This window comes from Delphinapterus leucas, chromosome 3 (genome assembly GCF_059928025.1).
Source record: "Delphinapterus leucas isolate spDelLeu-1000000601 "Yukka" chromosome 3, BTC_Dleu_Yukka2, whole genome shotgun sequence".
Lineage (NCBI taxonomy): Eukaryota > Metazoa > Chordata > Mammalia > Artiodactyla > Monodontidae > Delphinapterus > Delphinapterus leucas.
In genome coordinates, this window is record NC_143131.1 from 125,260,266 (window position 1) to 125,278,556 (window position 18,291).

General features: G+C 37.9%; 1 protein-coding gene across 1 annotated transcript in view; it reads right to left on the minus strand.

Annotated features, from left to right (window-relative positions):
* The window catches only part of JAKMIP2 (janus kinase and microtubule interacting protein 2), a 51,709-nt gene that overhangs the window by 17,815 nt on the left and 15,603 nt on the right, over positions 1-18,291 (minus strand). The window contains 11 exon segments of the mRNA XM_089909470.1: positions 1,183-1,281; positions 2,582-2,680; positions 5,203-5,265; positions 5,949-6,032; positions 8,693-8,821; positions 9,759-9,878; positions 10,798-10,854; positions 12,910-13,050; positions 13,939-14,085; positions 15,320-15,418; positions 17,267-17,476. Coding sequence (XP_089765596.1) covers positions 1,183-1,281; positions 2,582-2,680; positions 5,203-5,265; positions 5,949-6,032; positions 8,693-8,821; positions 9,759-9,878; positions 10,798-10,854; positions 12,910-13,050; positions 13,939-14,085; positions 15,320-15,418; positions 17,267-17,476 — 1,248 coding nt within the window.

The window sequence follows — 18,291 nt, forward strand, 5'->3', positions numbered from 1 at the left end:
CTGATTTTTATTATAGTCCCTGAGTCAATTTGAAGCAGCTGAACTCCATTTAAAAGAGTTCCCTTGTATATAAACTACATGCACTGATTAGGTTGTTTGTGATTTATCTAAAAACAAAACATCTAAGGAAAAGACAAAGTAAAGTGCTTCTCATTGAATTAGAGTTGAATCAAAAAATTGCTTTGGTTTACAAATTTTCAGGCAGCCCAGGAAGGCCAGAAGTTTAAACAACATGAGAGTGGTTTAAGACAGAAGTCAAAGAAGCACAATTTTCGACCTAATTTCCCCCGCATTAGTACCACTTTCTCCTTTTACTCAGGTTCAGTTAACAGTTTAGCAGATCCCTACTGCCAGATATACAGAAGTCTAGCTCAATCTCAGAGGTAGAGAGAAAGCAACTAAAGCAGGTATATTTGGCAGCTCAGAGTGGGAACAGGAAGGGCCATGCAGAAGGTAAGGAGAGGCCAGAAACAGCGGGAGGCTTCCTAGCCTTACCTCTGGAATAGTCAGTCACTATGTGATTCTGTTACATTGAAGGACAATATATTTTCCAGGAGATGGAGCCACCTCCACTCGACCTTAATATTTAAAATGTATTCCAACATCACTAAAGATGAAATTATATTTTGTCTAAGTGAGCAACATGTTATAATCCCCAAGGCCTTCCAAAAGTGAAATCCTCCCTAAAACACCCATATCAAAAAAGATGGTGGGCAAGATGATTTCAAGCTTTCTTTTAATACTGAAATTCCAAGATGATGAATTCCATAGCAATTAGAACAGCACAACAAAGGGACTCAACAAATACCTTTTTATCTGGCATCCTTGAGATATGTTTCTTAAAATACTGAATTTATTTAATATTTCTTCCAGATAATCAAGGGTAATTATCTTAATATTTTGATTCTGTATCAATCTTTAGGTTACTGTTCTAAATAATCATGGCTTCCTAGTTTTTTGTTTTTGTTTTTTTTTGCTGTTACCATTCATACATCTGTCACACATTTATTTTGTGTATGTTCTGTCGATTTTCCCATAGATGTGACTATTTTCAGTTCCTACATAGTTTGTATCAAAATGACAACCAGTGACCGAAAGACAAAACAGTCACAAACAACCTCCCCTTTTCCAATTCCCAGTTTTTCTACTGTCTACAACATACACAGGGAAACATCTGCCTACCTTGACACCTTCTTTCATACAGTAGATCTGTAGAGCACTCACACCATCTGAGAAGGGGTGAATTTGCAGATTAAATGGAGGGGATCGTCTCTCTCTTTCCTTGAAATACAGTGAAGAATATGTGGGAATTAAAAAAAAAGCAACAACTGATTAATCACTAAACCAGTTGTCTGTGGCCTCTATGCTATTTCAGCAGCTTATCAATATGCCATTTGGCAAAAAAAAAAAAAAAATCGAACTCAAGATCTTCATGCTTGAATTTAATGGAAAAGAACTGATAAGTCAACTAAGAGATGTGGGAGAAGAATTTAACATGGTGTCATCCAGTTTTGCAAATTTTTTTTTTTTTTTTTGCGATATGCGGGCCTCTCACTGCTGTGTCCTCTCCCACCGCGGAGCACAGGCTCCGGACGCGCAGGCCCAGCGGCCATGGCTCATGGGCCCAGCCACTCCGCGGCCAGTTTTGCAAATTTTTGGATCAAGGAAATGTGGGAAGTGGAGTTCCATTTTAAACTACATGAATATTTAGAGCTTTCAGGTATCACAAAGAATGTTCTTCTGACCATGAAGTTTTATGGCAGCTCATGGTCTTTTGCATATTCAATCCACTCAAGCTTTATTAGTAAGATTTGTGGGCTACCAAAGATGACTTAACTCTTCTTCACTGAAGCATACCAACTACTAACTTTATCCAAACCTAATGTAAAATAACCTCAAGAAGAAATTGTTGGTGAAATAACAAAGAAATCAAATGGGAAAGTTTCTTATCCTTTACATATCATGCACATTCAACCAGACCCTACGCCGGATTCTGCATGATACAATCAAAATCTGATTTGATTGATATGTTTTACTTAAAAACAAAGACTCTGAAACTTGGTCAAGTTAAACAAATTATTTCCTAAAACAAATTACCTTGCTTCTTAGCCTTTTGCATAATGCATTACAGAATAAAAAGTTTACTTACAGATTCAAGGGTCTACCAATAAAATATTTGTGTATATAGTACATTTTAAAATATAATTCTTGAAGTAATATTTTCCTGAGTCAGAATTCAATGAAGGATGGAAATGATTATTTAAAAGCAATGAAATATTGATAAAGTTTGAAATATATTATTCAAATTATTTTAAAATTATTCATTAGCCTTGTTCATAAAGGCAACAGTGTTGTAAAGTACAGTATCTGAACAGACAATTCTGAGTTGCATCAGTGCTTCACCACGTACTAGTCACAGGACTTGGGCAAGTTATTTAACCTCAGTTGCCTCATCTATCAAATCTTGGTTGTGGGAGGTCCAACGAGAGTATGTATCTGAAATGCATAAGCTAGTACCTCACACAAAGAATGGGTTCAGTGCATGTTAATATTTTTATTATCATTATCATCATTTCCTTACTTCTAGCTCTAGATTTCGAAACTCCAGCAGCTCATTCTGGTCTCTGGCATCCTGCAGTTCCTGTTGGAGCCGGTGATTTTCTGCCTCTTGTTTTTCTATCTGATAAAGTAAATCCTCAAGTTAGGTGGACATTGTGAAAAGCATCTACAACTTTGCAAAGCAAGCATGGACAGCATTCATTTACATGGTGAATAAATCGTCTAGACCATGAAAAAAGTCCCAAGTAGATGTGAATAAAATAAATCTTTGGTTTTCCCTCTATTTATCCTTTGGTTGAGTTTTTCGGGTCATAGAAGAAAATACTGGAGGATGCCTCCATTCATTGAGATAAAGTCTAGGGACCCTATGAATAGTGAATCTGTCCCTTGCTGTCTGGGACAGTGTCCAAGAACTAGATTTAATGGTGCAAATAATGGAGACTGACACCTCTTATTTCTGGAGTTACAAGTTGTTGAAGAAATATTTTTTTAAAACAGCTATGATCCTACACAAAAGTTTGTTGAATTCCAGTTACGTGCAAAATAAAGCTGAAGTCCTCAGTGGAATTCAAAAACCTTAAGAATCTGCTCACCAGATTTAGGTGTTATCACTGTCATGTCTACACACACACACACACACACACACACACTCACATGTGATCACATACACTTGAATCTAGAAACCCAGATCTACCCTATGTTCTGGTTATTCCAGGAGCTCTGTCTGTGCTCACCTCTGCCTGAAAAGGGCTCCCCCACTCCCTTTTCTACATGAGGAAATCCTACACTTCCTTGATGTCTCCTACCATAAGAGCCTTCCCCTGGCTCCTTAATCCAAAGTGACAACTCTCCCTTCTGTTTTCCCATAGGGCTTTCCTGTAGGACATCTAGTGTAACCTGATGAAGCATGGAGTTAAGTTAGTTGTGTACAAACCTGCCTTGCCCTGTACACAGTGCCCATGTCCACAAGGGATCAGAACATTTTCATGATTTGCAATAGGTTTGGGGCTGCCTTCGACATTAGCTGTGTGGGTGGGCCTTCTGTACAGTAACTGTTTAAAATCTTGAATTTAGAAATAAAAAATCAGGGGCTTTTTAATGTAGGGTGAATCTTACTTTCTCAAGGATAAACACTTGAAGTAGAATGTTTAGCTTTATTGTCACTTTGGTTTTCTTTTACTCTTAGAAGCCTGAGCTCAAAAAATTCCCCTTTTAGCCCAAAGAAATCAAGACCAAAGAAAATCAGAAAGAAGACATAATGGGAGTTATTTTTTAGATGATAAATAAGTGTAATAACACTTATTACTCGGTATCTCGGAGACTACTAAAATCTTTTTCTCATGGTCTCCTGATATAGAAAAATTATAGAAAAATAAAGATGGGGGAAGTGAGATACTATGTAACATTAATTTATGTAGCCAACTCAAGTTTTTTCCACTAGATTTTTGTGGTCTAGTAAACTTTTGAAAGTTTTTAGAAGTTGACTATTTCCTAGAATCTTGGATTGACATCAGAGATGGGATATTTGGGGAGATGCCTGGCTCTGGTGGTTAGCACTAGCCATAATATTAGTGGTTCATAGGTGGCTACAATTCATAGACCAGGGCTAATGTCCATAAAGTTTCTTTATAGGAACCCGTAATCTTTCTGAGAGTACCAGTCCTCAATCCTGGAACACCCATCCCCCTTCTGTACATCAGCTCTGTCTCTCATCATATAGAAAGTGAGACAGGACCAGAGGGAGGGGAGGACAAGCGTCTTCTTTACCTTTTCATGCTTACCAGGGTGTTGCAGTTAACTTTTATTACTTGTCAAGGCTAGTGAAGATTGGCAGAAACAATCCTAAAATAATTTCTATATAACTCTACATCACCCTACAGAATTATTTCCCTTTTTCAAATGGGCTTTCAAATTCTCTTTCTGTCAAGAATAATATGAGATTATTTTGTAATCGTTTCACATCATCAAAGGGAAATACCAAAGGAAAAGCCACGTTTGAACTTAAAATGATCTCTGTTGTATTTCACTGCCCCTAATCAAAAGTCTATGTTCAGCTAACCCAAATTAATTCTATCTATTGGGCCGAAACCAAGCCTTTGCATCTTGATTTGTTCCAACCTCCTGGAAATGCTCTTTTGTGCTCTGGATGCATCTTTTGAAATGTTCTTTCATAAAAAATAAACAAACAAGCAGCGAACATTAGCAAAAAATTAACAGTAAGAACACAGTCTATGCTAGGTTGCAGCATGTCCTTGCACAAAATAACAGGTCCTATTCACAGCGTGCTCTTGTAGATGGACAACCACATAGGATGTGTGCATGTGTGGGTGTGTGTATATATATATATATACGTACAGTACATATACAGTATATATATATGGGTAACAAATCAATAGGTTTCAGGGATCACATCCTTTCAAGTCGGCACAACGCCCAGCGCAGAGCCATGCACACCACGTGCCACTCAACTGATGGTGATGGCAGTGACAGAGATGCAGTTGGGCACTCAGCAGAGGGGAGCACAGCGCCAGAAAAGCCTCCCCGTCCCCTAGCCCCTGTGCCACTCCTGAGAGCACCCCCTGCTGCTCCTGGATCTCTCATCATTCTCTCCTCTGCCCCACTAGGGTGTTGCGCCCCACATACCTTTTCTAAAAGCTCCTGGTTTCTCTTAATGAAAAGTTGTTTATCTTCTACCCAGTGTGAATCCTGTTTGACAAAGAATATCGCGCAGTCAGCATTTCAGAGTGGCATGAAAGAGCATGTGTCGTCAAACCACTTTGCCAGAGCCGTCTTCTCTCCACCCGGATTGTTTGCCTGCCAACGACTGGTAAATGACACCCACCCCGGCCTGCTCCTTATTCCAAGACATTGGGGCCAAAGTTGCCGGGAAAATTTAACCCCCTTTTTATTGTCACTCACTATCCCTATCTTTTTAAGTCTGAATAATCCAGGACCAGCCTTCTGGGGACTCAGAAGTGACCACACAGGCAAAAAGTGAAAAGGGTCAGAATGCACACAGGCTAGATACATATGGATGGAAAACATTAAAATGCAGAACCATAAATGTAGCATAGAGGCAAAGAATGCAGCTTGAGGGGTGGGTCTTGGTCTTAGCAGCTCATGACCACTCTAGGCTATGCGTACAGGGCTCCTCTTCCTCTGGCATTCTCTCTCTTGCCCAGCCTCATTCACTGTTGTAGCTGGGTCCACACTCTGGCCAACCAAACACCAGGGACAGAAACAGAGAGTTGAACATTCTGACACAGTTTGAGAAAGGTCACTGTGGAGAGCCAAGCCGTGTCCTGGATGGGCCCATGCACAGGGTGATCTAGAGGAAGGTCAGTTTGAATTGTCTGCATCTGCAGAAGTGGGAGCAACCAAATGCCTACCTGCCCTTTCTGAGCCAGAGTTGCTTCCAGATCTTCAATTTTGGCTTTATACCTTAGCACCTCTGCCTGGAGTTGCTCTTGAGCCTAGTGAAATCAAAATTCCAGAACTCAGTACGTAAAATGGCAACTCAACATTTTTCTTCCCCTCATGTTCCTTGATTAGAACTCAACAATTGAGGAAAAAAAAAAAAAGAATTTTCTATCACCAAAGAATATTTTCAATCTATTTTTACAACCTAAATTCTCTGTGTACAATTTTCAGTGGCTCCCTTTACCATCAGGTTAAAATTCAAACTGTTTAGCTTAGGATTCGAGAACTTCTCTTGTATTTCCAATCTTTTCCCACCACTATCAATGCAGGGTCCATCCCTTACCTGCTGGTGATCTCCTTGTTTCCTAAATATGCCTTGTATCTCTCCGCTTCTCTCTTTATTTGAACGACCTCCCCTTCTGGAAAGCCTTCTCCCATTTTGCCTCCCCAAAATCCTTCTGATCTTTTAAAGCCAACTTTGTGCCCTATATTTAAATCTAAATCCAAATCTATGTATGTAGGTATGTATATATGTATCTATCATGTGTTTTGTGTGTGTGTGCACGCACATGTGCGCACATCAGCAGTTTGGGACGCTGATTTGTATGGAACAACCTTACTTCATTTAGTCTAGTAATTTTTTAGATTCACTTGTATTCTCTCCTAATATGATCCTGCTTTTTGTGAAAAATAGCTTTTTTTGTTTTCTGGTCATACACATATTTTTTTTCCTTGTCTTATGATCTGGATAGGTTCAACAAAGTTGAACAAAATCAGTGATGATAAGTATTCTTTTCTTATTATTCACTGTGAGGAGAATATTTCTTTGGACTGTTAAGTGTTATATTTAGTGTTAGCTTCTTTATCAGGTTAAAAAATTCCAAGCTTTGTTTGCTGAGAATTAATTTAACTTTGTTGGCGCAGTGGTTAAGAATCCACCTGCCAAAGCAGGTGACACGAGTTCGATCCCTGGTCCGGGAAGATCCCACATGCCTCGGAGCAACTAAGCCTGTGTGTCACAACTACTGAAGCCCGTGTGCCTAGAGCCCGTGCTCTGCAACTAGAAGCCACCACAAAGAGAAGCCTGTGAACCACAACGAAGACCCAACGCAGCCGGAAAAAAAAGAAAGAATTATTTTAACTTTGAATGGGTGTTGGGTATAACCTATTTTTTTGCCTTGTCTTGAAGTGATTAGGTCTTCTGTTTTCACTGATACTTTTTCATCTATACTAACTATTTTTGCATTTCTACTTTCTTTGAATGTACTCTACTACTCTTTTCCCAACATCTTGATTTGTTTTAGACTATTTTGCTCAGAATAGTTAAGTTGTCTTACTTTAATGGCCATAAACAATGCTAAACCTGTATTTTGATGGGAAAGTGAGACTAGAGAAAGAGAACTGGGTTCTATGTCGTCACCTCTCCAAAAAACAAGGCATATGCTATTATTTCAATTGACCAATCCTACGCTGCTAAGAATGGGTAGTAAATACTGATAAAGGAATCCACAACTCTTACAGTATTAGGGCACAGACATGAAAGCACACACACACACATCCCTTCCTAATGATTGCTTACGTGTCTATTCCAAATCACAGTGGGTTTTCTTTAATGTTTGCTCTCTATGTATGTGTATGTGCATGTATGTATGTATGCTACCATTTAAAAATATAGCTATAATATCTATCCTTTCCCACTAACCAACTAACAGTAGTTCCTACAACACTCCTCAGTACATTGTAGACCTTCTAATTAGGAAGTAGGATAAAATCACTGGATGGTCACACTCTTTTTTTGCCCCAAGTAGACTAACCTATAAGGAAGTTATGGCATAGTGGTTATGACTGAACTCAGAAGGACGAGGTTCATATCCTAGCTTTCATCTAAGCTACATACCCTGGTTTTAACCTAACTAAGCTACATTTAACTTCTACTAGGCTACTATTTCCTCTCCTGTAAAAAAGAGTTAATAATAGCATCTAACTCATAGAGTTGTTTTAGGATTACATGAGATAATGCATATAAAGTACTCAGTACAATGCCTAAAACACAGCAATGACTCAATAAATGTCAAGTATTAGTACTGTATGTGGCTTTTTTAAAAAACAGACTTATGAGAGGCAGTTGCAACATAATGGAAAACACAACTGACCCAGTATGATATGACTTGGAATCCCAGTTTTGCATTTATTAGCTGTGTGATCTGGGGGCAATTCAATTAACCTCTCTGAGCCTCAAATTCCTCTTTTATAAAATACCCACCTTAGGGGGCTGGCACAAGGGTTAAGTGAGATATTGTTAGTGACAATTCTCAGTAAGCTGTCAATGTAATGCTGTGCACTTATTAACTAAGAAAAAGAACTGGCTAACCATTGCTTTTGAAAGATAAAAGTTTTCTTTTTTATTAAGCAAGAAACTAAAAAACATGGATTACCAAAATTCAACATTGTTTAGCTTTGAAAATATGTTTTCAAATAGCAAAAATAAGAACTATGTACTCAACTATCTTTAAAGGAACAAAAGCATCGATCTAAGCTGGTTCTAATGTCTCTAGATCCAAGGTTTGTTGACATAAAAGATAAAGCAGTTCAAAACTGCAGTGGAGAGAAGGGTACAGAGAAAGCTACCCTATTGGTACTTTTATGTCTGCAATACTTTTATGCTATGACTGTCGCAAGCCTATTCAGGGCACTCTCCCAGATGTACACTAACCTTGGCTTCTCTTTCAGCATCAATGATGCCTCCAGTCTGCTCCTGCAAGAGGGCATAGGCTCTTTGGAGAGCCTGGTACTCTTTTGTTAATTGTCGGAATCGTAGCTCAGATTCTTCAGCTGCTAGACTCTTGAGGTTAAAAAAAAAGTCGAAAAATAATTATGTTCAGGTCCTGTGTTCAATGTGAAATATTAGCATTTGTCCATTTTTTAAAGAGAAATAAAGGTTTGTATGATATTGGATTCTATGTGATTTTATTCTTAATTTTAAAGTATGTGTATGGGCACAAATACTATGACACTTTCCAGATGCGCGTTTCAGAAATATTTAAGTATTCATTAATAAGATAAGCATTTGCTTATTTATACCTTTCTGATTATTACCCATTTGGGCTTGGATTACAGACAATTTTGGATCCAAATGAGAAAAATGTACACCCAGATTTTGATTCCAAATTTGAGGAGATGGTAATCAGAGTTTTAGTTTCAGTTCCTTTCAATACATTCATATCTAACAACTTCTTCCCCAGATAAATTATAAAAACATAGTTTTACAGTGTTAGGTCCCAAACTTCAGAGCATAATACAATCATCAAGGCGTTCTGTGAAAAATGCAGATTTGGGGGTTCCACCCTCAAGATCCTGAGTCAGGAGTTGTGTGGTCCAGGAACTTTCATGGTAATTGAACCCCCTAGATAGTTCAGATGAAGGTGGCAAACAAAGAAACTTGGCTAAACACTGTCTTAGATTTATTTAAAAGCTGTTCCTCTAAGCTTCTTCTTTGGTTCACACCTCCTCTGGATGAAGAATCTGGGAGAATAATTTTATTTTGAAAGAAGTCTTCAAGTTACAGAGCTGAACTTCAGAGAAGTTTCTACAAGGGCTACATAACATAGGTGAAGCTATTTCTAAGAGGTAACAAAGTCAAGCACAGTCTCAAAATTGGTCACTATTATGAGATTATGTGCTGTTCAGAAAGCAGATAAAAAGTGAAATGGTTTTTCTCCCCCTTCAAGGAAAGATGTGGCGACAATATCACAAAAGGAGAGAGAAGTGAAAAAGCTTACTTCATCCAAGTCATCATCAGGAGTAGCTGGCGTTCGGTCTGTTCTAAATGAGGCCATGGATGATGTTTCTGAATCCATGGAGTCCTCATCGTAGCCAATAAATGGGTCCAAAACAGGCCTCTAATGGAGGGACAGTACATATTTACCAATAAAACTAACAGTGGGGAAAGTCAACATATTATTAAAGCACTGTCAACTGGCAAACATGCAAATGAACAGAGAAGACATAGATCCTTTAATGCTTCTTTGATGAAATAAACATATTAGGCATGAACACAATAATTCCAATAAATGTTTGTCCTACATTATTTCACTTCTGATATTTCAGAGGAAGATTCATTAATATTCGGGCTCTTCATAAAAACACTGTATCCTCTTTTATGTTACATTTTATACCATGATGATTTTATGTCATTTACTCTGTCCAGTATTTAAAATATAATTAAGGAATTCTGAAAGTCCAGGCATCTATGGGAAGGGATTATCAACTCATATCATCTAATTCCACATCCAAATCAAATGATGCAATTGTTAAAAGCAAAAATGAAACACATTGACAAATTAAATAACAAAACTTTGTGGATTATAAGAGGCTATACAGATATTCATGGATTGAGAGTATCATTATCAATAATATTGCCCACGTGAATAATGAAAATATATTAATCAATTATAGGATGGGTACCAGATGCTAATATTATTCAGGGGAGACATCAAATAATAATTATCTCTTTCATGTTCTTGGAGTGTGACTCTCCAGCTTGTCAGATAACCCTTTCTATGTCAAACCTAGTGGCTTCTTCACTAAGAGGAACTCATATTAAAGCAAACCCTTTCAGGTTAAGATCCACAACGCAATCATTTTTGGACTTCTGAGAACTGTCAAGAGAAGAGGTTTTCTTCTGGCAGATAAACCCCAGGGTTTGCTGCAATTCAGGAACATGTGATTTATCACATCTTTGCAGGAAGATTCCTTGGCAAGCCTCACTTCTCTGGCCATGTGTGTGGCAAAAGCCTGATAACCTAGTTTTCTCATTACCTTAATTGGCTTGGAACTTCTTCTATGCTTTCTCCTACGAATGAGCTTTTCCCGGTCCTGGAAAATAGATTAACGACTTTTCAGATCTTGAGTTGGTACATATCTCCCCGTAGGGTTTTGGTTTTTTTTTTTCCCCAAAGACAGAGTTGTTTTTCCCCTGAGGCATTACATATTTCTATTTAAAATAAGATTATGTTTTGTAAATTCTGGCAGCTTTGGGTTTGATACTTAAGTATTTTCAAAGGAAGGATATTCTACAACCTTTCCTGATTATGTGGATCTGAGAGCCTCACAGTCAGGAAGTACACTGTGTACACTGTGTTGTTAATTGGATTTCAAGTGTGTTATACTTGAAATCAAGAACAAAATAGTCATTCATGTTCTCCCAAAGCACAATTCTTCAATTTTCTCAGATCCCAAATTATTTTAAATTTAGGTGTGGAAAAAATATTATTTTATTTTAAAGAATAAAACATTCTTTTCACTTAATCACTTGAAAAGTATAGAAAGCTATCTTTTGACTATGCTTGGATCCTTGTTCTCACCTGTAGCCTCTGAAAATGGGACAGGGTATCTGCTTGGTTGGAATCATCTAGTGTTTTCTTTTTTTGGATGGGGGGTGGTCCTCGTTAGAATGTTCTGGGAAATTCAAAGAATATCTAGAAATAACGATCGATTTCTTAATTCATTCTTTTTGTGAAAGGAGATAACCTGGGACTTTGGTGTCCACCTGCTAAATACTCCATATACTTACTGTACAAATTCAAAAGTGGATGGAGGGACTTCCCTGGTGGTCCAATGGTTAAGAATCCGCCTTCCAATGCAGGGGACACGGATTCGATCCCTCGTCTGGGAGCTAAGATCCCACATGCTGCAGGGCAATCCCGTGTGCCACAACTACAGAGCCCACGAGCCACAACTACTGAGCCTGCATGCTCTGGAGCCCGTGCACCACAACTAGAGAGAAGTCCACACGTTGCAACGACAATCCCGTGTGCCGCAACTAAGACCCGACGCAGCCAAATAAATAAATAAATAAATAAATATTTTTTTAAAAAGTGGATGGAATAAGTGACACTTATGTCTTCTTGAAAGTCTAGTGGACATGCCTCAAAATTCTGTAAGAAACTTTTAGCTTAAACTCAGGATACTCAAAGCCAAGCAAATTCCTGGACTAGTGAATCTGTGAGATTTATGAGTTATTAAGGATGTGGAAGTGAAGTGAGGGGCATAGAGCTTTGAAGCGCATGTTTAAGAAATAATCTGGTTAAGCCAGTGGTGTTAACTTTTTTGATCTTTCACCTTTATAAGTAAAAGTAATTTGATCATGCTACCTTAATATATCCAAAGCTTTTAAAATTTATACTTAGATGACCCTCCAAATGTAGCATATGCATTATAACATACACTCAACATGGAAACTTTTAAAAAGGTGAACCATAAATAATTATAAAGCAGAATTTATAATCTTTTCTTCCCTCAACGGCAGTAAATCATCTTGCTCACCCTACTCTGGAGACTACTGCTTCAAACTCCCCCATCACTAGTTCACCTCTGTAAGCCTTGGCTTGGTCCTGAAGAGTGATCACAGATGTCATTCACAGAATAAAGACAGAGGCGAAGAGGAAAACCCAAACGCGTATACAGATCTCAGCCCAAAGTTGTAGGTAACACAGGCCTCAGCCAGATGCAGATGGGAGTAACAACTGCTTTACCTACTTCAGCAGGTACTGAAGTCACAGTCAGAAGATCTGGACTGGAATTTCAGCTGTTATGTCATTATGATATTGTTGTTCATTCGACAAATATTTATTAAACTACCACTATGCGCCAGACACTGAATCAGGTGTTGGGAAACAAGAGACCTATGATCCTGTTATTGTAGGCAAAGTATTTAATCTCTGAGCCTCAGAATCTTGATACTGGAAAGGAATTATAAGATATATCACACAATCCACCTACTCACATTATAATGCATTTGGGAATTATTTTAATGTGCTTTGCAGCTATTATTTGTGTTACCAAAATTATTAACTGCTTCTAGTGTATGTTGATTTCTTGGCTACTTGTCCTTGGAAACAGCTTAGAGTTTATAGATTAATCAAGACCTACCCTTGTGAGCTCATCAATAATGTTCTGCTGTTCAATGACCTGAAGTTTTAGAAACTCTGTCTCTTGTTCTTCATTAGCTTGATCGAGGTCATTCAGAGATTTTAATTTCTTCAAGGGTGGATGAGATGTAATTTTTTCTCTCTGGGTTGAAAAAAAAAAAGAAAGTGCAAGTGGAGACTTTGAAAATCCCAAACTTTAGTGGTTAACATAAAATATCTGTAGAAACTTTATGAGGCTACAGCTAAATGTGAAAATGGCCCAGCTTCAATACACACACACACCAACTAACACCCTCAAGTACATTTTGTCTTCTGTAATAGGTGGAAATCATTGGGAATGTCTGAAGATCTCTACAGCAGGACGGGAAGTCTGTGAAGGAGTACGTTAGCACATCACCTCTATATATAATGAAAATGATGGCATCTGTTCTCAGTTACTATGCAAGATCTTAGGAGATGTGGGGTACCCACTGTACGGTTCCACAAAGTGCACGTTAGTGAAATTCCTGGAAGGAGGCTTCTATTTTTTTAATTTTATTAATTTTAAAAAAAGTTTTATTGACGTTTAGTTGATTTACAATGTTGTGTTAATTTCTGCTGTATAGCAAAGTGACTCAGTTATACATATACATATATTCTTTTCCATATTCTTTTCCATTCTGGAATATCACAGGATATTGAATCTAGTTCCCTGTGCTGCACAGTAGGACCTTGTTTATCTTGGAAGGAGGTTTCTGTGGCTGAGGAGCTAGGTTGAAACTCTGCTTCTCTATTTTGGAGCTTTTGGAGAGTGTGCAGATTCCTGGAAGTGCTCTCATCATTCTGCAAAATTTAGAAACCCCACAAAATTCAAAGCCAGCAACCTTCTCTTGATTTCTTCCTTATGTGTTCCTTGCTTACGGAAGGGAAAAATCTAAGCTTTCACAAATAGCATTGTATTTTAAAAATAAACTGGGAAAGACCAGGAAGTCAGGTTAACAGAGTAATAAAAAGAAAGAAGCTGCAGTTTTGCAGAGTCTGTGGTACACACCATTTCTGAATTTTCCTTGGTAACGGCTTTTAGTTTCTCTTCCATGCGCTGCAAAGACACCATCAGTTCATCGTTTCTCTTGGCGAGGCACTTGTTCCTTTCCAGAAGAGGTTTACATTGTTTTTCGGTTTCCCGCACGCGTTTTAACTGGGAAGACATAAGACAATGTGTCCCTTGTGTTTAGAGGCTGAAAATGACTTCATTATACCAAGAGCCACCAAAAAGAATGTAAAATGTAAGGCACAGAGCATGATATTTTAAACACAAACATCCAAAAATGACGTAAAAAATCCCTAATGCTAATAAGAAAATGAACGCACAAGAGGAAATGGGCAAAAGACAAAGGGCAAATCACACAGGATACCCAAAAGGCCAATAGATATTTGAAAAGTTACTCCACCTCATTAGTGAGAAGGGAAATAAAAATGAAAATCCTACAATAAGAATATACCTCACACCCACCAAAATGACCAATTATCTTTGCATGTTGACAAAGACATGGAGAAACTACAACTCTCATACACTGTTGGGGGAAATGTGGCTATTAAGACAACTGTGGAAAACTGGTAGCAACTGCTGAAGCTGACTGCATGCATACTCTATGATCCAGTAATTCTGTTCCTTCGTATATTCCCCCCAGACATGAGCACATTTTCTCACCAGGACATGTAGCAGCACCATTAACAGCTATAAATTGTTATGAAACAACATTAATGTCCATTAACAATAGATGAATATATATATATTTATCATACAATTGTATATACATATCATATATTGTTTATACTTTTACAATAAATATATAATTATATCGTATATAACTGAATATGATAGAAAGTGAAAATAAATGAATTCTACATGCAACACAGTGGATGACTCTCACCAATGTAACGCTGAGCAAAAAAGCCCGACACAAAGGAGTAATTATCATATGATTCCATTTACAACACATTTTGTTGTTGTTGTTGGTTGGGCTGCACGGCTTGCGGGAATCTTAGTTCCCCAACCAGAGACTGAACCCAGGCCCCAGTAGTCAAAGTGCTGAGCCCTAACCACTGGACCGCCAGGGAATTCCCTACAACACGTTTTAAAAATGGCGATAGACATCTATAGTGAGAGAATTCAGTATAGTGGTTAACTTTAGAAGGATGGTGATTGAAAGAGGTCACACAAAGGGGAAGTTCTGAGATGTTGGTAATCTTCCACTTATTCATCTGGGTAGTGGTTATATGGGTGCTTCACATTGGGCATTTTTACTGAGCCATACCTTTATTACTTGTGCACTTTTCTTTATTGTGCTATACTTCTATAACATCGTATATACTACTATAACAAAATGTTTAAAAAATAATAAAATAAAAAAAATTTGCTTAGAACTCACCAATTCATTTCGTTCATCTCCAAGCAAGGTATTCCTGTCTTCTAATTTTCTTATAGTGGCGTTCAACTCAGCTATTCTCTTTTGATTTCTTCGCAAATCCTACACGTGAAAATTAAAATTATTATATCTTCAATAATACTTTTCACAAAATTTTAGAATACTGCTCATAAAAGTAATAGGCTTGGTTCCTTTCATTTGGCTCATGAGTTGAGAGTAAAATGTTCTCTTATTCAGAGAAGAGTAAATATGTACCCTATTCCAATCCCCAATACTCTCTGCTTGGGTTTAAGATCAAGCCTGTTTGAAATTGTAAATGAATTCCATGTGGCAGATACTCCCTGGAGCCCTGGCTCCTGGCAAAGGAAGTGGTAGATGGTTGGATCAGTTTATGAGATCTGTGAGGTGTGAGACCAAGGTCACGCTGTGATTACATGAGGTTCATGGTTACATGAGGTTCACCCCTTGTGTCATGGCTGCACATTGCTTCCCAAAGCCTAGACAGATGTCCTGCTATTACTCTTAGCCAAAGAGAGGATAGAGCAGGATATAGGGATGGGATTTGCAAATTCCTGCATACCCCGGAGAAAAAGGTCAGACTCAGAAGGCTGGTGCATTACTTTCATGTATAGAAGACAGTAGGTTATAGGATAGACTTCGCTGGTAGATTCTGCCCAGATCAGCTGGCTTCCCCACTGGCATAATAGTCATGGAATCACTTCACACGCAGCAGTCATAGATTAAGTCTGTGCTCTAGAGTCCATAGGACATATATACTTGCAATTCCATTATCATCTTACATTTTGATAGTGCTGTACTGTTGGCAAAGCAGTTTCACACACACTCTGTTCCTTGATTCACAATATCCTAAAGGATTCAGCAGAACCGGTAAGATTCAGGGAGGTCGTAAGTTGTTCAAGGTCTATACTAATATGTATTGGATGCTGTGTGCCAGACACTACGTTCTATATTTACATATCTTTTCTTCTAAACCTTAGACCAGCTCTGTGGAGTACCACTATTGCCTCTATTTTACAGATGAGGAAACTCTGAGCAGTCAAAGGATCTGCCTAAGGTCACACATCAAACAGCAGATCCAGGATTTAAACTAAAGGGTATGACTCTAGAGCTCATTCTCTTGACAATTTTACTACACTGCAGCTAAGTGTCAGTGACAGAACTAAAACTTACATCTGCTGAATCCTAGTTCAGTATTCTTTCCGCCACCTACTGGGATATATGTATACATATATATATATATATATATATATATACACACATATATTCATAAATTATTTATTAGTTAGTTCTAAGTACTACTTTGGAACCTACCTCTGTTCCTAAAAAATACATTGTCATCTTTTTTAGCACTAAATAATTCGCAAGGTATAAGATATGAAAGTAAACTATATACAAGCTGATTTCTATCACTAAACTTCTGAAAATAATTTCTCATATAAAATGAGGAAACTCCAGGAAAATAAGTGTCAAACAATCAGACTTGAAGCTTTCAGATGATGATTATAAATGGTTTAGTCTTTTACACAGTTATACATTTTGACCCCTGTACATGATAACCATTTTTACCGATTTTCAACGCAATTGTCCACACAAGGGAAAATGACCAGTCTTGGCAAGAGGCAAAGTATTTTCATCTAATTTATGATTCTTATAATATGCTGATGTTTGGACAGGTATCACAGCTAGAAAAATTCTATAAAGGATTTTAAAAGATATGTAATTCTCTTGTGATCAGCTAATGCAGTACAGACCACTTTGTTGTCTATGAGTTTAGAAAACTCTGCTCCCAAGATACTTGCTTGTTTTATAGTAGGAGGTGGAACTGATTGCTCTGTAGTAAACAGGAAAAGAGCTTAAGTGAAAAGTAAAACTTAGGCGCTAAATAAAAGATGACTCCTGAGTTTTTAACTTCAACTTGAATAGACTTACAGGACTGCTGCAGTGTTCAGAGCCATCTCCTGCCCTTCCCGGAATTTCTCGTTTTGGACTGCTCATGTTACATTCGGCCTCCTTGACCAGAAAGAGCTGTTCATCCAAAGCCTCCTTCTGCAGTTGGAGTTTCTGTACATAGCCTGTTTGGGTCTCCAGTTCCTTTTCCAGGGAAAAGATGATCCTGTCCTTGGCTTTGATTTCATCCATCTGAATTAAATGACACCAATGACATTTTATTTAACAATGCTGCAAAGAAATGCATTTTTACAATGGTATGAGCTTAACTTTTGTTCTGCTGATTGATATAGGGGAAAAAATCATGAATATGACAAGTATACTGAATTCAGGAGTCAGACAAGGCAAGAATATGTAATGAACGGCCATCCTAGACTAATTAGGTGTCAAGGAGGGTAATTTTTTCTCTCTAGTATATCCTATGTAGGTGCTGTGATTCAATATATTGTTTGAAACAGTCTGGTTTGGTTGGATATGGAAAGCAAAAGTTAACTTTAAAACAGGTCATCAGTGTTAATAAGGACAGATGCTAAATATTCTACTACAATGTTTCCCAGGACAATGTGTGATGTTACCTCCTGTTTAGGGGAATGACTTTTGAGTTCAGTTTAAATAGCAGTAACAACTATCAACAGGTCATTTGTAACTGAAGAAGCTACAGTATTTCCAGTAGCCTCATCATTTCCTAAGGCCAATATGTTTGCATTCAAGTGGTGAATTTGTCCTTCCATGGTTCATGTTGTATGGTTCTTTCCATTCCTATCCATTTTTCAGAGCAGCCAGTTCTTAGCAACCATTTTACTATTGTAGTCAGAAAATCATGGTTGGGACAAGAACCGGAATAGAAAATACCTGGTAATATTAGTTACTATTTTCCCACCTATATCTGTGGGATATATTTATTGATCCCAACACTCATTTTTGTTAAGCCTGGGCATGGCCTCAGAAATACTTCTCAACTAAAGGCCAAAAGCATTTTGATACCAGTTGATCAGAGTTCCACTGGA